The 25,000-nt window shown below is 48.3% G+C and overlaps 1 protein-coding gene across 1 annotated transcript in view; it reads left to right on the forward strand.

Moving 5' to 3' along the window:
• The window catches only part of LOC115125974 (homeobox protein cut-like 1), a 230,054-nt gene that overhangs the window by 57,699 nt on the left and 147,355 nt on the right, over positions 1–25,000 (forward strand). Inside the window, exons 2-3 of the mRNA XM_065000585.1 lie at positions 15,629–15,739; positions 23,103–23,150. Coding sequence (XP_064856657.1) covers positions 15,629–15,739; positions 23,103–23,150 — 159 coding nt within the window. The remainder of the gene's footprint in view (positions 1–15,628; positions 15,740–23,102; positions 23,151–25,000) is intronic.

The following is a 25,000-nucleotide window of genomic DNA, read 5'->3' on the forward strand; positions in this document are numbered from 1 at the left end:
GCCTGAGTATATAGAACCTTCCACTACAACACACTGTGGCCTGAGTATATAGAACCTTCCACTACAACACCGTGGCCTGAGTATATAGAACCTTCCACTACAACACACTGAGCCTGAGTATATAGAACCTTCCACTACAACACACTGTGGCCTGAGTATATAGAACCTTCCACTACAACACACCGTGGCCTGAGTATATAGAACCTTCCACTACAACACACTGTGGCCTGAGTATATAGAACCTTCCACTACAACACACTGTGGCCTGAGTATATAGAACCTTCCACTACCGTGGCCTGAGTATATAGAAACTACAACTGTGGCCTGAGTATATAGAACCTTCCACTACAACACACTGTGGCCTGAGTATATAGAACCTTCCACTATAACAACACCGTGGCCTGAGTATATAGAACCTTCCACTACAACACACCGTGGCCTGAGTATATAGAACCTTCCACTACAACACACTGTGGCCTGAGTATATAGAACCTTCCACTATAACACACGTGGCCTGAGTATATAGAACCTTCCACTACAACACACCGTGGCCTGAGTATATAGAACCTTACACTATAACACACTGTGGCCACTACAACACACCGTGGCCTGAGTATATAGAACCTTCCACTACAACACACTGAGTATATAGAACCTTCCACCACCGTGGCCTGAGTATATAGAACCTTCCACTACAACACACTGGCCTGAGTATATAGAACCTTCCACTACAACACACTGTGGCCTGATATAGAACCTTCCACTACAACCCACCGTGGCCTGAGTATATAGAACCTTTCACTACAACACACCGTGGCCTGAGTATATAGAACCTTCCACTACAACACACCGTGGCCTGAGTATATAGAACCTTCCACTACAACACACTGTGGCCTGAGTATATAGAACCTTTCCACTATCACTACAACACACTGTGGCCTGAGTATATAGAACCTTCCACTATAACACACCGTGGCCTGAGTATATAGAACCTTCCACTACAACCCACCGTGGCCTGAGTATATAGAACCTTTCACTACAACACACTGTGGCCTGAGTATATAGAACCTTCCACTATAACACACCGTGGCCTGAGTATATAGAACCTTCCACTACAACACACTGTGGCCTGAGTATATAGAACCTTCCACTATAACACACTGTGGCCTGAGTATATAGAACCTTCCACTATAACACACTGTGGCCTGAGTATATAGAACCTTCCACTACAACACACTGTGGCCTGAGTATATAGAACCTTCCACTACAACACACCGTGGCCTGAGTATATAGAACCTTCCACTATAACACACCGTGGCCTGAGTATATAGAACCTTCCACTATAACACACCGTGGCCTGAGTATATAGAACCTTCCACTATAACACACCGTGGCCTGAGTATATAGAACCTTCCACTACAACACACCGTGGCCTGAGTATATAGAACCTTACACTACAACACACTGTGGCCTGAGTATATAGAACCTTTCACTACAACACACCGTGGCCTGAGTAGATAGAACCTTCCACTACAACCCACCGTGGCCTGAGTATATAGAACCTTTCACTACAACACACCGTGGCCTGAGTATATAGAACCTTTCACTACAACACACCGTGGCCTGAGTATATAGAACCTTCCACTACAACACACTGTGGCCTGAGTATATAGAACCTTCCACTACAACACACCGTGGCCTGAGTATATAGAACCTTTCACTACAACACACCGTGGCCTGAGTATATAGAACCTTCCACTACAACACACTGTGGCCTGAGTATATAGAACCTTCCACTATAACACACCGTGGCCTGCCTGAACCTTTCACTACAACACACTGTGGCCTGAATATATAGAACCTTCCACTACAACACACCGTGGCCTGAGTATATAGAACCTTCCACTACAACACACTGTGGCCTGAGTAGATAGAACCTTCCACTACAACACACCGTGGCCTGAGTATATAGAACCTTCCACTATAACACACTGTGGCCTGAGTATATAGAACCTTCCACTATAACACACTGGCCTGAGTATATAGAACCTTCCACTACAACACACCGTGGCCTGAGTAGATAGAACCTTCCACTACAACGCACCGTGGCCTGAGTATATAGAACCTTCCACTATAACACACTGTGGCCTGAGTATATAGAACCTTCCACTATAACACACTGTGGCCTGAGTATATAGAACCTTCCACTATAACACACTGTGGCCTGAGTAGATAGAACCTTCCACTACAACACACCGTGGCCTGAGTATATAGAACCTTCCACTATAACACACTGTGGCCTGAGTAGATAGAACCTTCCACTACAACACACCGTGGCCTGAGTATATAGAACACTACAACACACTGTGGCCTGAGTATATAGAACCTTTCACTACAACACACCGTGGCCTGAGTAGATAGAACCTTCCACTACAAAACACCGTGGCCTGAGTATATAGAACCTCCCACTACAAAACACCGTGGCCTGATTATATAGAACCTCCCACTACAACACACCGTGGCCTGAGTATATAGAACCTTTCACTACAACACACTGTGGCCTGAGTATATAGAACCTTCCACTATAACACACTGTGGTCTGAGTATATAGAACCTTCCACTATAACACACCGTGGCCTGAGTATATAGAACCTCCCACTACAACACACCGTGGCCTGAGTATATAGAACCTTCCACTACAACACACTGTGGCCTGAGTATATAGAACCTTCCACTATAACACACCGTGGCCTGAGTATATAGAACCTTCCACTATAACACACTGTGGCCTGAGTATATAGAACCTTACACTACAACACACCGTGGCCTGAGTATATAGAACCTTCCACTACAACCCACTGAGTATATAGAACCTTCCACTACAACACACTGTGGCCTGAGTATATAGAACCTTCCACTACAACACACCGTGGCCTGAGTATATAGAACCTTCCACTATAACACACTGTGGCCTGAGTATATAGAACCTTCCACTACAACACACTGTGGCCTGAGTATATAGAACCTTCCACTACAACACACTGTGGCCTGAGTATATAGAACCTTCCACTACAACACACCGTGGCCTGAGTAGATAGAACCTTCCACTACAACACACCGTGACCTGAGTATATAGAACCTTCCACTACAACACACTGTGGCCTGAGTATATAGAACCTCCCACTACAACACACCGTGGCCTGAGTATATAGAACCTCCCACTACAACACACCGTGGCCTGAGTATATAGAACCTTCCACTATAACACACTGTGGCCTGAGTATATAGAACCTTACACTACAACACACCGTGGCCTGAGTATATAGAACCTTCCACTATAACACACCGTGGCCTGAGTATATAGAACCTTCCACTATAACACACTGTGGCCTGAGTATATAGAACCTTACACTACAACACACCGTGGCCTGAGTATATAGAACCTTCCACTACAACACACCGTGGCCTGAGTATATAGAACCTTCCACTACAACACACTGTGGCCTGAGTATATAGAACCTTCCACTACAACACACTGTGGCCTGAGTATATAGAACCTTCCACTACAACACACTGTGGCCTGAGTATATAGAACCTTCCACTACAACACACCGTGGCCTGAGTATATAGAACCTTCCACTACAACACACTGTGGCCTGAGTATATAGAACCTTCCACTACAACACACCGTGGCCTGAGTATATAGAACCTTCCACTACAACACACCGTGGCCTGAGTATATAGAACCTTCCACTATAACACACCGTGGCCTGAGTATATAGAACCTTCCACTACAACACACCGTGGCCTGAGTATATAGAACCTTACACTACAACACACTGTGGCCTGAGTATATAGAACCTTTCACTACAACACACCGTGGCCTGAGTAGATAGAACCTTCCACTACAACCCACCGTGGCCTGAGTATATAGAACCTTTCACTACAACACACCGTGGCCTGAGTATATAGAACCTTTCACTACAACACACCGTGGCCTGAGTATATAGAACCTTCCACTACAACACACCGTGGCCTGAGTATATAGAACCTCCCACTACAACACACTGTGGCCTGAGTATATAGAACCTTCCACTACAACACACCGTGGCCTGAGTATATAGAACCTTCCACTACAACACACCGTGGCCTGAGTATATAGAACCTTCCACTATAACACACCGTGGCCTGAGTATATAGAACCTTCCACTACAACACACCGTGGCCTGAGTATATAGAACCTTACACTACAACACACTGTGGCCTGAGTATATAGAAACTACAACACACCGTGGCCTGAGTAGATAGAACCTTCCACTACAACCCACCGTGGCCTGAGTATATAGAACCTTTCACTACAACACACCGTGGCCTGAGTATATAGAACCTTTCACTACAACACACCGTGGCCTGAGTATATAGAACCTTCCACTACAACACACTGTGGCCTGAGTATATAGAACCTTCCACTACAACACACCGTGGCCTGAGTATATAGAACCTTTCACTACAACACACCGTGGCCTGAGTATATAGAACCTTCCACTACAACACACTGTGGCCTGAGTATATAGAACCTTCCACTATAACACACCGTGGCCTGAGTATATAGAACCTTTCACTACAACACACTGTGGCCTGAGTATATAGAACCTTTCACTACAACACACCGTGGCCTGAGTATATAGAACCTTTCACTACAACACACCGTGGCCTGAGTATATAGAACCTTCCACTACAACACACTGTGGCCTGAGTATATAGAACCTTCCACTACAACACACCGTGGCCTGAGTATATAGAACCTTTCACTACAACACACCGTGGCCTGAGTATATAGAACCTTCCACTACAACACACTGTGGCCTGAGTATATAGAACCTTCCACTATAACACACCGTGGCCTGAGTATATAGAACCTTTCACTACAACACACTGTGGCCTGAATATATAGAACCTTCCACTACAACACACCGTGGCCTGAGTATATAGAACCTTCCACTACAACACACCGTGGCCTGAGTATATAGAACCTCCCACTACAACACACTGTGGCCTGAGTATATAGAACCTTTCACTACAACACACCGTGGCCTGAGTAGATAGAACCTTCCACTACAAAACACCGTGGCCTGAGTATATAGAACCTCCCACTACAACACACCGTGGCCTGAGTATATAGAACCTTTCACTACAACACACTGTGGCCTGAGTATATAGAACCTTCCACTATAACACACTGTGGTCTGAGTATATAGAACCTTCCACTATAACACACCGTGGCCTGAGTATGTAGAACCTCCCACTACAACACACCGTGGCCTGAGTATATAGAACCTTCCACTACAACACACTGTGGCCTGAGTATATAGAACCTTCCACTACAACACACCGTGGCCTGAGTATATAGAACCTTTCACTACAACACACCGTGGCCTGAGTATATAGAACCTTCCACTACAACACACTGTGGCCTGAGTATATAGAACCTTCCACTATAACACACCGTGGCCTGAGTATATAGAACCTTTCACTACAACACACTGTGGCCTGAATATATAGAACCTTCCACTACAACACACCGTGGCCTGAGTATATAGAACCTTCCACTACAACACACTGTGGCCTGAGTAGATATAACCTTCCACTACAACACACCGTGGCCTGAGTATATAGAACCTTCCACTATAACACACTGTGGCCTGAGTATATAGAATCTTCCACTATAACACACTGGCCTGAGTATATAGAACCTTCCACTACAACACACCGTGGCCTGAGTAGATAGAACCTTCCACTACAACGCACCGTGGCCTGAGTATATAGAACCTTCCACTATAACACACTGTGGCCTGAGTATATAGAACCTTCCACTATAACACACTGTGGCCTGAGTATATAGAACCTTCCACTATAACACACTGTGGCCTGAGTAGATAGAACCTTCCACTACAACACACCGTGGCCTGAGTATATAGAACCTTCCACTATAACACACTGTGGCCTGAGTAGATAGAACCTTCCACTACAACACACCGTGGCCTGAGTATATAGAACCTCCCACTACAACACACTGTGGCCTGAGTATATAGAACCTTTCACTACAACACACCGTGGCCTGAGTAGATAGAACCTTCCACTACAAAACACCGTGGCCTGAGTATATAGAACCTCCCACTACAACACACCGTGGCCTGAGTATATAGAACCTTCCACTATAACACACCGTGGCCTGAGTATATAGAACCTCCCACTACAACACACCGTGGCCTGAGTATATAGAACCTTCCACTACAACACACTGTGGCCTGAGTATATAGAACCTTCCACTATAACACACCGTGGCCTGAGTATATAGAACCTTCCACTATAACACACTGTGGCCTGAGTATATAGAACCTTACACTACAACACACCGTGGCCTGAGTATATAGAACCTTCCACTACAACCCACCGTGGCCTGAGTATATAGAACCTTCCACTACAACACACTGTGGCCTGAGTATATAGAACCTTCCACTACAACACACCGTGGCCTGAGTATATAGAACCTTCCACTATAACACACTGTGGCCTGAGTATATAGAACCTTCCACTACAACACACTGTGGCCTGAGTATATAGAACCTTCCACTACAACACACTGTGGCCTGAGTATATAGAACCTTCCACTACAACACACCGTGGCCTGAGTAGATAGAACCTTCCACTACAACACACCGTGACCTGAGTATATAGAACCTTCCACTACAACACACTGTGGCCTGAGTATATAGAACCTCCCACTACAACACACCGTGGCCTGAGTATATAGAACCTCCCACTACAACACACCGTGGCCTGAGTATATAGAACCTCCCACTATAACACACCGTGGCCTGAGTATATAGAACCTTCCACTACAACCCACCGTGGCCTGAGTATATAGAACCTTCCACTACAACACACTGTGGCCTGAGTATATAGAACCTTCCACTACACCACACTGTGGCCTGAGTATATAGAACCTTCCACTACAACACACCGTGGCCTGAGTATATAGAACCTTCCACTATAACACACCGTGGCCTGAGTATATAGAACCTTCCACTACAACACACTGTGGCCTGAGTATATAGAACCTTCCACTATAACACACCGTGGCCTGAGTATATAGAACCTTCCACTATAACACACTGTGGCCTGAGTATATATAACCTTCCACTACAACACACCGTGGCCTGAGTATATAGAACCTTCCACTATAACACACCGTGGCCTGAGTATATAGAACCTTCCACTATAACACACCGTGGCCTGAGTATATAGAACCTTACACTACAACACACTGTGGCCTGAGTATATAGAACCTTACACTACAACACACTGTGGCCTGAGTATATAGAACCTTCCACTACAACACACCGTGGCCTGAGTATATAGAACCTTCCACTACAACACACCGTGGCCTGAGTATATAGAACCTTCCACTACAACCCACCGTGGCCTGAGTATATAGAACCTTCCACTACAACACACTGTGGCCTGAGTATATAGAACCTTCCACTACAACACACCGTGGTCTGAGTATATAGAACCTTCCACTATAACACACTGTGGCCTGAGTATATAGAACCTTCCACTACAACACACTGTGGCCTGAGTATATAGAACCTTCCACTACAACACACTGTGGCCTGAGTATATAGAACCTTCCACTACAACACACCGTGGCCTGAGTAGATAGAACCTTCCACTACAACACACCGTGACCTGAGTATATAGAACCTTCCACTACAACACACTGTGGCCTGAGTATATAGAACCTCCCACTACAACACACCGTGGCCTGAGTATATAGAACCTCCCACTACAACACACCGTGGCCTGAGTATATAGAACCTCCCACTATAACACACCGTGGCCTGAGTATATAGAACCTTCCACTACAACCCACCGTGGCCTGAGTATATAGAACCTTCCACTACAACACACTGTGGCCTGAGTATATAGAACCTTCCACTACACCACACTGTGGCCTGAGTATATAGAACCTTCCACTACAACACACCGTGGCCTGAGTATATAGAACCTTCCACTATAACACACCGTGGCCTGAGTATATAGAACCTTCCACTACAACACACTGTGGCCTGAGTATATAGAACCTTCCACTATAACACACCGTGGCCTGAGTATATAGAACCTTCCACTATAACACACTGTGGCCTGAGTATATATAACCTTCCACTACAACACACCGTGGCCTGAGTATATAGAACCTTCCACTATAACACACCGTGGCCTGAGTATATAGAACCTTCCACTATAACACACCGTGGCCTGAGTATATAGAACCTTACACTACAACACACTGTGGCCTGAGTATATAGAACCTTACACTACAACACACTGTGGCCTGAGTATATAGAACCTTCCACTACAACACACCGTGGCCTGAGTATATAGAACCTTCCACTACAACACACCGTGGCCTGAGTATATAGAACCTTCCACTACAACACACCGTGGCCTGAATATATAGAACCTTCCACTACAACACACCGTGGCCTGAGTATATAGAACCTTCCACTACAACACACTGTGGCCTGAGTATATAGAACCTTCCACTACAACACACCGTGGCCTGAGTATATAGAACCTTCCACTACAACACACTGTGGCCTGAGTATATAGAACCTTCCACTACAACACACCGTGGCCTGAGTATATAGAACCTCCCACTACAACACACCGTGGCCTGAGTATATAGAACCTTCCACTACAACACACTGTGGCCTGAGTATATAGAACCTTCCACTACAACACACCGTGGCCTGAGTATATAGAACCTTCCACTACAACACACCGTGGCCTGAGTATATAGAACTGAGTATATAGAGTATACATGTCCCTTGCTTGGGAGTGATGGTTGCGGCCTCTTTTAAAGAGCCTCAGTCGTCTTGTTGCTCTTCATCCAACCCTTCCGTTCTCTCACCCTTCTATATTCTAATATTAATCTGTTCTAGCCCTGTGTTTTATTATTCAGTGTTGTGAATACATTATCTCGATGTGGATTGCATTATGCTCGGGCTGCACTGTGATTTCAATAGACCTTGTCATGGCAGGGAGCATGTCGCCCCCCCCCCCCCCCCCAATCAGCCGTGTTTCAGTCAGATGTACGGAGAAGGGGTTGGAATTGGATCAGAATGGAATAGCCCCCCGGTGTGCTTGGGCTGCACCATGAGGTGAATACCCCTCCCCTCCCCTCCCCCTCCCCTGCATTTTCAAAACGCAGATTATCAGAAAACAACTGATCTGCGTCTCTTTACCTATTTCACCTGCGTCAGTAGAGGGAGAAGAGACGTGAAACTATTTTTCCTTCACAGAAAATACATTTGTGAAACTACAGAAAATACATTCGTGAAACGCAGAAATCGGCAGAAATTTGCTTCGAATAGCTTCACAGAAGTGCAGCGTTATTTGTATTTTTCCATGAAGAAAACAGAATTCTGTCTTAACGCAAAAACGGTTTGCTCCTTTAAGCCTCTATTCATCTGTCCCTCCCCTTCCCTCTCTAGTGTAGTCTATATCTGTCCCTCCCCCTCCCTCTCTAGTGTAGTCTATATCTGTCCCTCCCCCTCCCTCTCTAGTGTAGTTTATATCTGTCCCTCCCTCTCTAGTGTAGTCTATATCTGTCCCTCCCCCTCCTCCCTCTCTAGTGTAGTCTATATCTGTCCCTCCTCCCTCTCTAGTGTAGTCTATATTTGTCCCTCCCTCTCCTCCCTCTCTAGTGTAGTCTATATCTGTCCCTCCCCCTCCTCCCTCTCTAGTGTAGTCTATATCTGTCCCTCCCTCTCCTCCCTCTCTAGTGTAGTCTATATCTGTCCCTCCCCCTCCTCCCTCTCTAGTGTAGTCTATATCTGTCCCTCCCCCTTCCTCTCTAGTGTAGTCTATATCTGTCCCTCCCTCTCCTCCCTCTCTAGTGTAGTCTATATCTGTCCCTCCTCCCTCTCTAGTGTAGTCTATACCTGTCCCTCCCCCTCCTCCCTCTCTAGTGTAGTCTATATCTGTCCCTCCCTCTCCTCCCTTTCTAGTGTAGTCTATATCTGTCCCTCCCCCTCCTCCCTCTCTAGTGTAGTCTATATCTGTCCCTCCTCCCTCTCTAGTGTAGTCTATATCTGTCCCCCCCTCTCTAGTGTAGTCTATATCTGTCCCTCCCTCTCTAGTGTAGTCTATATCTGTCCCTCTGTAGTGTAGTCTATATCTGTCCCTCCCTCTCCCTCTCTAGTGTAGTCTATATCTGTCCCTCCTCCCTCTCTAGTGTAGTCTATATCTGTCCCTCCTCCCTCTCTAGTGTAGTCTATATCTGTCCCCCCCTCTCTAGTGTAGTCTATATCTGTCCCTCCCTCTCTAGTGTAGTCTATATCTGTCCCTCCCTCTCTAGTGTAGTCTATATCTGTCCCCCCTCCCTCTCTAGTGTAGTCTATATCTGTCCCTCCTCCCTATCTAGTGTAGTCTATATCTGTCCCTCCTCCCTCTCTAGTGTAGTCTATATCTGTCCCTCCTCCCTCTCTAGTGTAGTCTATATCTGTCCCTCCCTCTAGTGTAGTCTATATCTGTCCCTCCCTCTCTAGTGTAGTCTATATCTGTCCCTCCCTCTAGTGTAGTCTATATCTGTCCCTCCCTCTAGTGTAGTCTATATCTGTCCCTCCCTCTCTAGTGTAGTCTATATCTGTCCCTCCCTCTCTAGTGTAGTCTATATCTGTCCCTCCCCCTCCCTCTCTAGTGTAGTCTATATCTGTCCCCCCCTCTAGTGTAGTCTATATCTGTCCCTCCCTCTAGTGTAGTCTATATCTGTCCCTCCCTCTAGTGTAGTCTATATCTGTCCCTCCCTCTCTAGTGTAGTCTATATCTGTCCCTCCCTCTCTAGTGTAGTCTATCGGTCCTTCCCCCTCCCTCTCTAGTGTAGTCTATATCTGTCCCTCCCTCTCTAGTGTAGTCTATATCTGTCACTCCCCCTCCCTCTCTAGTGTAGTCTATATCTGTCTATATCTGTCCCTCCCTCTCTAGTGTAGTCTATATCTGTCCCTCCCTCTCTAGTGTAGTCTATATCTGTCCCTCCCCCTCCCTCTCTAGTGTAGTCTATATCTGTCCCTCCCTCTCTAGTGTAGTCTATATCTGTCCCTCCCCCTCCCTCTCTAGTGTAGTCTATATCTGTCCCTCCCTCTAGTGTAGTCTATATCTGTCCCTCCCTCTCTAGTGTAGTCTATATCTGTCCCTCCCTCTCTAGTGTAGTCTATATCTGTCCCTCCCTCTAGTGTAGTCTATATCTGTCCCTCCCTCTCTAGTGTAGTCTATATCTGTCCCTCCCCCTCCCTCTCTAGTGTAGTCTATATCTGTCCCTCCCCCTCTAGTGTAGTCTATATCTGTCCCTCCCTCTCTAGTGTAGTCTATATCTGTCCCTCCCCTCCCTCTCTAGTGTAGTCTATCTGTCCCTCCCCCTCCCTCTCTAGTGTAGTCTATATCTGTCCCTCCCTCTCTAGTGTAGTCTATATCTGTTCCTCCCTCTCTAGTGTAGTCTATATCTGTCCCTCCTCCTCCCTCTCTAGTGTAGTCTATATCTGTCCCTCCTCCTCCTCCCTCTCTAGTGTAGTCTATATCTGTCCCCCCCTCTCTAGTGTAGTCTATATCTGTCCCTCCCCCTCCCTCTCTAGTGTAGTCTATATCTGTCCCTCCCTCTAGTGTAGTCTGTATCTGTCCCTCCCTCTCTAGTGTAGTCTATATCTGTCCCTCCCTCTCTAGTGTAGTCTATATCTGTCCCTCCCTCTCTAGTGTAGTCTATATCTGTCCCCCCCTCTCTAGTGTAGTCTATATCTGTCCCTCCCCCTCCCTCTCTAGTGTAGTCTATATCTGTCCCTCCCTCTAGTGTAGTCTATATCTGTCCCTCCCCCTCTAGTGTAGTCTTAATCTGTCCCTCCCTCTCTAGTGTAGTCTATATCTGTCCCTCCCTCTCTAGTGTAGTCTATATCTGTCCCTCCCTCTAGTGTAGTCTATATCTGTCCCTCCCTCTCTAGTGTAGTCTATCTGTCCCTCCCCCTCCCCCTCTAGTGTAGTCTATATCTGTCCCTCCCTCTCTAGTGTAGTCTATATCTGTCCCCCCTCTCTAGTGTAGTCTATATCTGTCCCTCCCCCTCCCTCTCTAGTGTAGTCTATATCTGTCCCTCCCTCTCTAGTGTAGTCTATATCTGTCCCTCCCCCTCCCTCTCTAGTGTAGTCTATATCTGTCCCTCCCTCTCTAGTGTAGTCTATATCTGTCCCTCCCCCTCCCTCTCTAGTGTAGTCTATATCTGTCCCTCCCTCTAGTGTAGTCTATATCTGTCCCTCCCTCTCTAGTGTAGTCTATATCTGTCCCTCCCTCTCTAGTGTAGTCTATATCTGTCCCTCCCCCTCTAGTGTAGTCTATATCTGTCCCTCCCTCTCTAGTGTAGTCTATATCTGTCCCTCCCCCTCCCTCTCTAGTGTAGTCTATATCTGTCCCTCCCTCTCTAGTGTAGTCTATATCTGTCCCTCCCCCTCCCTCTCTAGTGTAGGCTATATCTGTCCCTCCCTCTCTAGTGTAGTCTATATCTGTCCCTCCCCCTCCCTCTCTAGTGTAGTCTATATCTGTCCCTCCCTCTCTAGTGTAGTCTATATGTCCCTCCCTCTCTAGTGTAGTCTATATCTGTCCCTCCCTCTCTAGTGTAGTCTATATCTGTTCCTCCCTCTCTAGTGTAGTCTATATCTGTCCCTCCTCCTCCCTCTCTAGTGTAGTCTATATCTGTCCCTCCTCCTCCTCCCTCTCTAGTGTAGTCTATATCTGTCCCCCCCTCTCTAGTGTAGTCTATATCTGTCCCTCCCCCTCCCTCTCTAGTGTAGTCTATATCTGTCCCTCCCTCTAGTGTAGTCTGTATCTGTCCCTCCCTCTCTAGTGTAGTCTATATCTGTCCCTCCCTCTCTAGTGTAGTCTATATCTGTCCCTCCCTCTCTAGTGTAGTCTATATCTGTCCCCCTCTCTAGTGTAGTCTATATCTGTCCCTCCCCCTCCCTCTCTAGTGTAGTCTATATCTGTCCCTCCCTCTAGTGTAGTCTATATCTGTCCCTCCCCCTCTAGTGTAGTCTTAATCTGTCCCTCCCTCTCTAGTGTAGTCTATATCTGTCCCTCCCTCTCTAGTGTAGTCTATATCTGTCCCTCCCTCTAGTGTAGTCTATATCTGTCCCTCCCTCTAGTGTAGTCTATATCTGTCCCTCCCTCTCTAGTGTAGTCTATCTGTCCCTCCCCCTCCCTCTCTAGTGTAGTCTATATCTGTCCCTCCCCCTCCCTCTCTAGTGTAGTCTATATCTGTCCCTCCCTCTCTAGTGTAGTCTATATCTGTCCCTCCCTCTCTAGTGTAGTCTATATCTGTCCCTCCCCCTCCCTCTCTAGTGTAGTCTATATCTGTCCCTCCCTCTAGTGTAGTCTATATCTGTCCCTCCCTCTCTAGTGTAGTCTATATCTGTCCCTCCCTCTCTAGTGTAGTCTATATCTGTCCCTCCCCCTCCCTCTCTAGTGTAGTCTATATCTGTCCCTCCCCCTCTAGTGTAGTCTATATCTGTCCCTCCCTCTCTAGTGTAGTCTATATCTGTCCCTCCCCCTCCCTCTCTAGTGTAGTCTATATCTGTCCCTCCCTCTCTAGTGTAGTCTATATCTGTCCCTCCCCCTCCCTCTCTAGTGTAGGCTATATCTGTCCCTCCCTCTCTAGTGTAGTCTATATCTGTCCCTCCCCCTCCCTCTCTAGTGTAGTCTATATCTGTCCCTCCCTCTCTAGTGTAGTCTATATCTGTCCCTCCCTCTCTAGTGTAGTCTATATGTCCCTACCTCTCTAGTGTAGTCTATATCTGTCCCTCCCTCTCTAGTGTAGTCTATATCTGTCCCTCCCTCTAGTGTAGTCTATATATGTCCCTCCTTCTCTAGTGTAGTCTATATCTGTCCCTCCCTCTCTAGTGTAGTCTATATCTGTCCCTCCCCCTCCCTCTCTAGTATAGTCTATATCTGTCCCTCCCTCTCTAGTGTAGTCTATATCTGTCCCTCCTCCGCCCTCTCTAGTGTAGTCTATATCTGTCCCTCCCTCTCTAGTGTAGTCTATATCAGTCTGGCTTTACACCCACTGGGATCTGGTCTGGGATCAGCCTGGCTTTACACCCACTGGGATCTGGTCTGGGATCAGTCTGGCTTTACACCCACTGGGATCTGGTCTGGGATCAGTCTGGCTTTACACCCACTGGGTTCTGGTCTGGGATCAGTGGCTTTACACCCACTGGGATCTGGTCTGGGATCCGTCTGGCTTTACACCCACTGGGATCTGGTCTGGGATCAGTCTGGCTTTACACCCACTGGGTTCTGGTCTGGGATCAGTGGCTTTACACCCACTGGGATCTGGTCTGGGATCAGTCTGGCTTTACACCCACTGGGATCTGGTCTGGGATCAGTCTGGCTTTACACCCACTGGGATCTGGTCTGGGATCAGTCTGGCTTTACACCCACTGGGTTCTGGTCTGGGATCAGTGGCTTTACACCCACTGGGATCTGGTCTGGGATCAGTCTGGCTTTACACCCACTGGGATCTGGTCTGGGATCAGTCTGGGAAGAGATGGATCTATGATAGAATAGGACTTGTCATTATTTTGATCGATAACTCTATTCTGGTATTCCCATTGAGTCTAGACGGTGTGAGCTTTTTGAGTGTCTGGGGATGCTGTAGATTTGTCTCTACTGGCCCCTATGGTAATGTGTGTAAAATAAATCATTTGGTATTTAAGTTATTAGTGCTCTGTTACCAGCAGCATCATCTCTCCTGGGTGAGCAGAGGGGAGAGGGGGGGAAGAGGGATGGGGAGGAAGTTGGAGAACGGGTAGGGGGTGAGGAGAAGAGGGAGAGGGTTGAGGAGAAGAGTGAGAGGGTTGAGGAGAAGAGTGAGAGGGTTGAGGAGGAGAGGGTTGAGGAGGAGAGGGAGAGGGTTGAGGAGGAGAGGGTTGAGGAGGAGAGGGGTGAGGAGAAGAGGGAGAGGGTTGAGGAGGAGAGGGTTGAGGAGGAGAGGGTTGAGGAGGAGAGGGTTGAGGAGGAGAGGGTTGAGGAGAAGAGAGGTGAGGAGAAGAGGGAGAGAGTTGAGGAGAAGAGGGAGAGGGTTGAGGAGGAGAGGGGTGAGGAGAAGAGGGAGAGGGTTGAGGAGGAGAGGGAGAGGGTTGAGGAGGAGAGGGTTGAGGAGGGTTGAGGAGGGAGAGGGTTGAGGAGGAAGAGGGTTGAGGAGGAGAAGTAGAGGGGTGAGGAGGGAGAGGGTTGAGGAGAAGAAGGAGAGGGGGAAGAAGGGGAGAGAATTTGTTTGAAAAATATTTTTATTTAATTAGGAAAGTCTGTTTAGAGCAAATTCCTATTTACAATGACGGCCTACCCCCCCGGCCAAACCCGGATGACGCTGGGCCAATTGTACGCCACCCTATGGGACTCCCAATCCCGGCCGGTTGTGATACAGTCTGGATTCGAACCAGGGTGTCTGTAGTGAAGCATCAAGCGCTGAGATGCAGACCGCTGCGCCCTACAAAGCCTCTCACAACACGTGTGTGTGTGTTTCAGAGAGAACTAGACGCCACCGCCACACAGCTCGCCAACAGACAGGATGAGAGCGAACAGTCCAGGAAGAAACTCATCGACCAGAGCCGCGACTTCAAGAAGAGCACGCCAGAGGTGACACACACACACACACACACAGGCATTGATACACAAACACACACATTTTAAATACTTTATTTGAATCCATAAATCACATTAGTTTCGAAGGATTTAAACATTTGTCACAGATATCTGGACATTTATAGATATAGAACATACCTCCTCCATACAGCTAGACTGACCATACCAGCTGAAACAGAGCAGTACCTTCTCCTCCATACAGCTAGACTGACCATACCAGCTGAAACAGAGCAGTACCTTCTCCTCCATACAGCTAGACTGACCATACCAGCTGAAACAGAGCAGTACCTTCTCCTCTATACAGCTAGACTGACCATACCAGCTGAAACAGAGCAGTACCTTCTCCTCCATACAGCTAGACTGACCATACCATCTGAAACAGAGCAGTACCTTCTCCTCCATACAGCTAGACTGACCATACCAGCTGAAACAGAGCAGTACCTTCTCCTCCATACAGCTAGACTGACCATACCAGCTGAAACAGAGCAGTACCTTCTCCTCCATACAGCTAGACTGACCATACCAGCTGAAACAGAGCAGTACCTTCTCCTCCATACAGCTAGACTGACCATAACAGCTGAAACAGAGACAGTACCTCCTCCATACAGCTAGACTGACCATACCAGCTGAAACAGAGACAGTACCTTCTCCTCCATACAGCTAGACTGACCATACCAGCTGAAACAGAGACAGTACCTTCTCCTCCATACAGCTAGACTGACCATACCAGCTGAAACAGAGCAGTACCTTCTCCTCCATACAGCTAGACTGACCATACCAGCTGAAACAGAGCAGTACCTTCTCCTCCATACAGCTAGACTGACCATACCAGCTGAAACAGAGCAGTACCTTCTCCTCTATACAGCTAGACTGACCATACCAGCTGAAACAGAGCAGTACCTTCTCCTCCATACAGCTAGACTGACCATACCAGCTGAAACAGAGCAGTACCTTCTCCTCCATACAGCTAGACTGACCATACCAGCTGAAACAGAGCAGTACCTTCTCCTCCATACAGCTAGACTGACCATACCAGCTGAAACAGAGCAGTACCTTCTCCTCCATACAGCTAGACTGACCATACCAGCTGAAACAGAGCAGTACCTCCTCCATACAGCTAGACTGACCATACCAGCTGAAACAGAGCAGTACCTTCTCCTCCATACAGCTAGACTGTCCATACCAGCTGAAACAGAGCAACACCTTCTTCTCCAGAGGAGGACAGGAAAATATAGACATGCAAAGTTCCCAAAATACCCCCCCCCCCCCTCCATTCTGGATTGAATGACCTGTTCTTTATCTGTTTTTAATGTGCTATGTGACATTCCTGCTGACTAGGATCATTATGCCTGTCCTGTTTCTCCCCGGGGGGATGCCCCTTGGGTATTGTCGTGTGTTTCCAAGGCAACCCTAATTGTTCAAACACAGACTGGAATCAAAGCATCGTTGTTGTTGTTATGAGGAACGTCGCCATAATGGGAGTTTAACGAGTGGCTATGCGTTCTATGGAAACTAAACGAAGGACGTGGAAGGTGTGTTGCCTTATGTTTCTTAGAAGCCATTGAGCCCCAGGTTGATTCTCCCCTTTTGTCGTCCACGGCTATAATTGAACACATTGTGCCGCTAGAAATGTGTTTTAGCATCCGCTGAAGTAGCTAGCAGGTTTACTCGACAGTGGTTGCCGTGGTAACCAAACAGACAGACTCGCTAGTTTAGCTCACCAAAACATCAGTCCTGTAGCTTGCTATTGTGAAATTCTAATTCAACAACGCCAATAATGTTTTCAATTCGACTTTTGCTTTCAAAAGCAGCTCAAACATAGAACATGTAAGAATCAACTATAGACATGAATTCTACCATGTTGATGTAATGTACCGTGTCAAGCCAATCAGAAACAAGTATTCAACAATGCCATGGTATAATAATTGATTTGAGGTTAGCTCTGAATAACCAGCCCAGAGAGTCGAACCAGCCTAGAAGTCAGATGACAACAGACTAAATTAGACTCATCCACCTCAGACCAGGTTAGGTTTGTTCAAGTCGGACCGGGTTAGGTTTATTCAAGTCGGACCGGGTTAGGTTTATTCAAGTCGGACCGGGTTAGGTTTATTCAAGTCGGACCAGGTTAGGTTTGTTCAAGTCGGACCGGGTTAGGTTTATTCAAGTCGGACCGGGTTAGGTTTATTCAAGTCGGACCGGGTTAGGTTTGTTCAAGTCGGACCAGGTTAGGTTTATTCACGTCGGACCGGGTTAGGTTTATTCACGTCGGACCGGGTTAGGTTTATTCACGTCGGACCGGGTTAGGTTTATTCACGTCGGACCGGGTTAGGTTTATTCAAGTCGGACCGGGTTAGGTTTATTCAAGTCGGACCGGGTTAGGTTTATTCACGTCGGACCGGGTTAGGTTTATTCAAGTCGGACCGGGTTAGGTTTATTCACGTCGGACCGGGTTAGGTTTATTCACGTCGGACCGGGTTAGGTTTATTCAAGTCGGACCGGGTTAGGTTTATTCAAGTCGGACCGGGTTAGGTTTATTCACGTCGGACCGGGTTAGGTTTATTCAAGTCGGACCGGGTTAGGTTTATTCAAGTCGGACCGGGTTAGGTTTATTCACGTCGGACCGGGTTAGGTTTATTCACGTCGGACCGGGTTAGGTTTATTCACGTCGGACCGGGTTAGGTTTATTCACGTCGGACCGGGTTAGGTTTATTCAAGTCGGACCGGGTTAGGTTTATTCACGTCGGACCGGGTTAGGTTTCTCTATCTCTACCAGATTATTAATTTATTTGACGGGTGGGGTGATGAGCGTTTAGTGATGGAGGAGGGAGGCCATTCTTTCAATAGGTTGTTGGGTGTCCCCCTGATGAGGTGACAATAGGGTCAGTGGGGTCATAATATACATTACATTTGATATAACCCCTGGGGGTGGGGTTATTGGGAATACAGGCCCTGACCTAAGCCTTGGGAATACAGGCCCTGACCTAAGCGTTGGGAATACAGGCCCTGACCTAAGCGTTGGGGATACAGGCCCTGTCCTAAGCCTTGGGAATACAGGCCCTGTCCTAAGCCTTGGGAATACAGGCCCTGACCTAAGAGTTGGGAATACGGGCCCTGACCTAAGAGTTGGGAATACGGGCCCTGTCCTAAGCCTTGGGAATACAGGCATTGACCTAAGAGTTGGGAATACATGCCCTGACCTAAGCCTTGGGAATACAGGCCCTGACCTAAGCCTTGGGTATACAGCCCCTGACCTAAGCCTTGGGAATACAGGCCCTGACCTAAGCCTTGGGAATACGGGCCCTGACCTAAGCCTTGGGAATACGGGCCCTGACCTAAGTTTTGGTAATACGGGCCCTGACCTAAGCCTTGGGAATACAAGCCCTGTCCTAAGCCTTGGGAATACAAGCCCTGTCCTAAGCCTTGGGAATACGGGCCCTGTCCTAAGCCTTGGGAATACGGGCCCTGACCTAAGCCTTGGGAATACGGGCCCTGACCTAAGTCTTGGGAATACGGGCCCTGACCTAAGCCTTGGGAATACGGGCCCTGACCTAAGCCTTGGGAATACGGGCCCTGACCTAAGCCTTGGGAATACGGGCCCTGACCTAAGCCTTGGGAATACGGGCCCTGACCTAAGAGTTGGGAATACATGCCCTGACCTAAGCCTTGGGAATACAGGCCCTGACCTAAGCCTTGGGAATACGGCCCCTGACCTAAGCCTTGGGAATACGGGCCCTGACCTAAGCCTTGGGAATACGGGCCCTGACCTAAGCCTTGGGAATACGGGCCCTGACCTAAGTTTTGGTAATACGGGCCCTGACCTAAGCCTTGGGAATACAAGCCCTGTCCTAAGCCTTGGGAATACAAGCCCTGTCCTAAGCCTTGGGAATACGGGCCCTGTCCTAAGCCTTGGGAATACGGGCCCTGACCTAAGCCTTGGGAATACGGGCCCTGACCTAAGCCTTGGGAATACGGGCCCTGACCTAAGTCTTGGGAATACGGGCCCTGACCTAAGCCTTGGGAATACGGGCCCTGACCTAAGCCTTGGGAATACGGGCCCTGACCTAAGCCTTGGGAATACAGGCCCTGACCTAAGAGTTGGGAATACAGGCCCTGACCTAAGCCTTGGGAATACAGGCCCTGACCTAAGAGTTGGGAATACGGGCCCTGACCTAAACCTTGGGAATACGGGCCCTGACCTAAGCCTTGGGAATACAGGCCCTGACCTAAGCCTTGGTAATACGGGCTCTGACCTAAGAGTTGGGAATACAGGCCCTGACCTAAGAGTTGGGAATACAGGCCCTGACCTAAGTTTTGGTAATACGGGCCCTGACCTAAGCCTTGGGAATACGGGCCCTGACCTAAGTTTTGGTAATACAGGCCCTGACCTAAGCCTTGGGAATACAGGCCCTGACCTAAGAGTTGGGAATACGGGCCCTGACCTAAACCTTGGGAATACGGGCCCTGACCTAAGCCTTGGGAATACAGGCCCTGACCTAAGCCTTGGTAATACGGGCTCTGACCTAAGAGTTGGGAATACAGGCCCTGACCTAAGAGTTGGGAATACAGGCCCTGACCTAAGTTTTGGTAATACGGGCCCTGACCTAAGCCTTGGGAATACGGGCCCTGACCTAAGTTTTGGTAATACAGGCCCTGACCTAAGCCTTGGGAATATAGACCCTGTGGCAGTAAAACAAGAGAAAGACAGTTCATTATAATGAAAGTGTACACACACACACACACACACACACACACACACACACACACACACACCACTATGTAGTTAGATTGATGATGTGTTCCTGATCTAATGCGTGTCTATAAGTAGCCGGGAGCCCAGCAGGTAGATCCCTCTGTACAGGATGACCCGTTCTGTCTTACTGTGTGGTGAACGCTGCGCTGCATCTCACCAGGGCTTTAGTCAAGCTAACTGACACGTGTGTGGATGTGCTTGTTCCCGGAGGTCTATACTTGACTCGGTATCTAATCAGAAACCACTGACTCTTGACCTAATGCTATAACAATAGGACTCTGTGGCTGAGGTTGGGTTTTAAATGGCCAGTGTTAGGTCCAGTGTTAGGTGAAACAGCCAGTGTTAGGTGAAAAGGCCAGTGTTAGGTGAAACGGCCAGTGTTAGGTCCAGTGTTAGGTGGAACGGCCAGTGTTAGGTGGAACGGCCAGTGTTAGGTGGAACGGCCAGTGTTAGGTGGAACGGCCAGTGTTAGGTGGAACGGCCAGTGTTAGGTGGAACGGCCAGTGTTAGGTGGAACGGCCAGTGTTAGGTGGAACGGCCAGTGTTAGGTGGAACGGCCAGTGTTAGGTGGAACGGCCAGTGTTTGGTGAAACGGCCAGTGTTAGGTCCAGTGTTTGGTGAAACGGCCAGTGTTAGGTCCAGTGTTAGGTGAAACAGCCAGTGTTCGGTCCAGTGTTAGGTGAAACAGCCAGTGTTAGGGGAAACGGCCAGTGTTTGGTGAAACGGCCAGTGTTAGGTGAAACGGCCAGTGTTTGGTGAAACGGCCAGTGTTTGGTGAAACGGCCAGTGTTAGGTGAAACGGCCAGTGTTAGGTGAAACGGCCAGTGTTAGGTCCAGTGTTAGGTGAAACGGCCAGTGTTAGGTGAAACGGCTAGTGTTAGGTGGAACGGCCAGTGTTAGGTGGAACGGCCAGTGTTAGGTGAAACGGCCAGTGTTAGGTGAAACGGCCAGTGTTAGGTGAAACGGCCAGTGTTTGGTGAAACGGCCAGTGTTTGGTGAAACGGCCAGTGTTTGGTGAAACGGCCAGTGTTAGGTGAAACGGCCAGTGTTAGGTCCAGTGTTAGGTGGAACGGCCAGTGTTAGGTGAAACGGCCAGTGTTAGGTGAAACGGCCAGTGTTAGGGGAAACGGCCAGTGTTAGGTCCAGTGTTAGGTGAAACGGCCAGTGTTAGGTCCAGTGTTAGGTGAAACGGCCAGTGTTAGGTGAAACGGCTAGTGTTAGGTGGAACGGCCAGTGTTAGGTGAAACGGCCAGTGTTAGGTGAAACGGCCAGTGTTAGGTGAAACGGCCAGTGTTAGGTGAAACGGCCAGTGTTAGGTGAAACGGCCAGTGTTAGGTGAAACGGCCAGTGTTTGGTGAAACGGCCAGTGTTAGGTGAAACGGCCAGTGTTAGGTCCAGTGTTAGGTGGAACGGCCAGTGTTAGGTGAAACGGCCAGTGTTAGGTGAAACGGCCAGTGTTTGGTGAAACAGCCAGTGTTAGGTGAAACGGCCAGTGTTAGGTGAAACGGCCAGTGTTTGGTGAAACAGCCAGTGTTTGGTGAAACGGCCAGTGTTAGGTGAAACGACGTAACACCTCTATAGATTGGTACCGTGTGTTTATCAGGGTGTTTATCAGGGTGTTTATCAGGGTGTTTATCAGGGTGTTTATCAGGGTGTTTATCAGGGTGTTTATCAGGGTGTTTATCAGGGTGTTTATCAGGGTGTTTATCAGGGTGTTTGTCGGTGTGTTTATCAGGGTGTTTATCAGTGTGTTTGTCAGGGTGTTTGTCAGTGTGTTTGTCAGTGTGTTTATCAGGGTGTTTATCAGGGTGTTTATCAGTGTGTTTATCAGGGTGTTTATCAGGGTGTTTATCAGGGTGTTTATCAGGGTGTGTGTTTATCAGGGTGGGTGTTTATCAGGTGTTTATCAGGGTGTTTATCAGGGTGTTTATCAGGGTGTTTGTCAGTGTGTTTATCAGGGTGTTTATCAGGGTGTTTATCAGGGTGTTTATCAGGGTGTTTATCAGGGTGTTTATCAGTGTGTTTATCAGGGTGTTTATCAGGGTGTTTATCAGGGTGTTTATCAGGGTGTTTATCAGGGTGTTTATCAGGGTGTTTATCAGGGTGTTTATCAGGGTGTTTATCAGGGTGTTTATCAGGTGTTTATCAGGGTGTTTGTCAGGGTGTTTATCAGTGTGTTTATCAGGGTGTTTATCAGTGTGTTTATCAGGGTGTTTGTCAGTGTGTTTATCAGTGTGTTTATCAGGGTGTTTATCAGGGTGTTTATCAGGGTGTTTGTCAGTGTTCAGGGTGTTTTTATCAGGGTGTTTATCAGGGTGTTTATCAGGGTGGTGTTTTTGTTTATCAGGTGTTTTGTCAGTGTGTTTATCAGGGTGTTTATCAGTGTGTTTATCAGGGTGTTTATCAGGGTGTTTATCAGGGTGTTTGTCAGTGTGTTTATCAGGGTGTTTGTCAGGGTGTTTATCAGGGTGTTTATCAGGGTGTTTGTCAGTGTGTTTATCAGGGTGTTTATCAGGGTGTTTGTCAGGGTGTTTGTCAGGGTGTTTATCAGGGTGTTTATCAGGGTACTCTGGAAACCTGCTAAACTGTTTCTTCTTCGTCTTTCAGGACGTCAAAAAGCAAGTGGCTCCTCTGCTCAAGAGCTTCCAGGGAGAGGTAAGTGTGTGTGTGTGTGTGTGTGCGTGTGTGGTTTCTAGAACTGTGTGTGTGCATGTGTATGTCCTCTTGTATTTCAGTACATAGATGTACTGTGTGAGTATCAGATGTATGAAGCCCAGGCAGTGAGAGAGGTTTTTCTCCTGTTTTTGTGACCTCTCTCTCTCATGGTTCTCTCTCTATTTTAATATATATATATATTTTACATTTAACCATTATTTATGTAGGGAAGTCAGTTAATAATGACGGCCTACCCCGGCCAAACCTGACGACGCTGGGCTAATTGTAGGTTGCGGTTGTAAATGAGAACTTGTTCTCAACTGGCCTACCTGGTTGAATAACTGTGAAAAATAATAATGTGCACCGCCCTATGGGACTCCCAATCATGGCCGACTGTGATACAGGGACTGTAGTGACACCTCTAGCACTGAGATGCAGTGCCTTAGACCGCTGAGCCACTCAGGAGCCCTCTTGTGCTCCTCTCTCCCTTATGCTGCTCTCTCTCTCTCTCTCTCTCTCTCTCTCTCCTGCTCACTCTCTCTCTTTTGCTCCTCTCTCTTGTGCTCCTCTCTCTCTCTCCTGCTCCTCTCTCCTGCTCCTCTCTCTCTCTCTCTCTCTCTCCTGCTCCTCTCTCTCTCTCCTGCTCCTCTCTCTCTCTCCTGCTCCTCTCGTGCTCCTCTCTCTCTCTCTCTCTCTCTCCTGCTCCTCTCTCTCTCTCCTGCTTCTCTCTCTCTCTCTCTCTCTCTCTCTCTCTCTCTCTCTCCTGCTCCTCTCTCTCCTGCTCCTCTCTCTCCTGCTCCTCTCTTTCTCGTGCTCCTCTCTTTCTCGTGCTCCTCTCTCTCTCTCTCTCTCTCTCTCTTGTGCTCCTCTCTCTCCTGCTTCTCTCTCTCTCTCCTGCTTCTCTCTCTCTCTCTCTCTCTCTCTCTCTCTCCTGCTCCTCTCTCTCCTGCTCCTCTCTCTCCTGCTCCTGTTTCTCGTGCTCCTCTCTTTCTCGTGCTCCTCTCTCTCTCTCTCTCTCTCTCGTGCTCCCCTCTCTCGAGCTCCCTCTCTCGAGCTCCCCTCTCTCGTGCTCCTCTCTTTCTCGTGCTCCTCTCTTTCTCGTGCTCCTCTCTTTCTCGTGCTCCTCTCTCTCTCTCGCTCCTCTCTCTCTCTCGTGCTCCTCTCTCTCTCTCGTGCTCCTCTCTCTCTCGTGCTCCTCTCTCTCTCGTGCTCCTCTCTCTCTCCTGCTCCTCTCTCACTCTTGTGCTCCTTTCTCTCCTGCTCCTCTCTCCCTCTCTCTCTCTCCAATGCTCCTCTCTCTCATGCTCCTCTCTCTCATGCTCCTCTCTCTCCTGTTCCTCTCTATCCTGCTCCTCTCTCTCCTGCTCCTCTCTGTCCTGCTCCTCTCTCTCTCGTGCTCCCCTCTTGTGCTCCTCTCTCTCTCGTGCTCCTCTCTTTCTCGTGCTCCTCTCTCTCTCTCTCGTGCTCCCCTCTCTCTCTCGTGCTCCCCTCTCTCTCTCGTGCTCCTCTCTCTCTCGTGCTCCCCTCTCTCTCTCGTGCTCCTCTCTCTCTCTCTCTTGCTCCTCTCTCTCTCTCTCGTGCTCCTCTCTCTCTCTCGTGCTCCCCTCTCTCTTTCGTGCTCCTCTCTCTCTCGTGCTCCTCTCTCTCTCTCGTGCTCCTCTCTCTCCTGTTCCTCTCTCTCTCGTTCCCCTCTCCTGCTCCTCTCTCTCGTGCTCCTCTCTCTCGTGCTCCTCTCTCTCTCTCGTGCTCCTCTCTCTCTCTTGTGCTCCTCTCTCTCTCGTGCTCCTCTCTCTCTCGTGCTCCTCTCTCTCTTGTGCTCCTCTCTCTCTCGTGCTTCTCTCTCGTGCTCC

The sequence above is a fragment of the Oncorhynchus nerka genome, linkage group LG14, assembly GCF_034236695.1.
Source record: "Oncorhynchus nerka isolate Pitt River linkage group LG14, Oner_Uvic_2.0, whole genome shotgun sequence".
Taxonomy (NCBI): Eukaryota; Metazoa; Chordata; class Actinopteri; order Salmoniformes; family Salmonidae; genus Oncorhynchus; species Oncorhynchus nerka.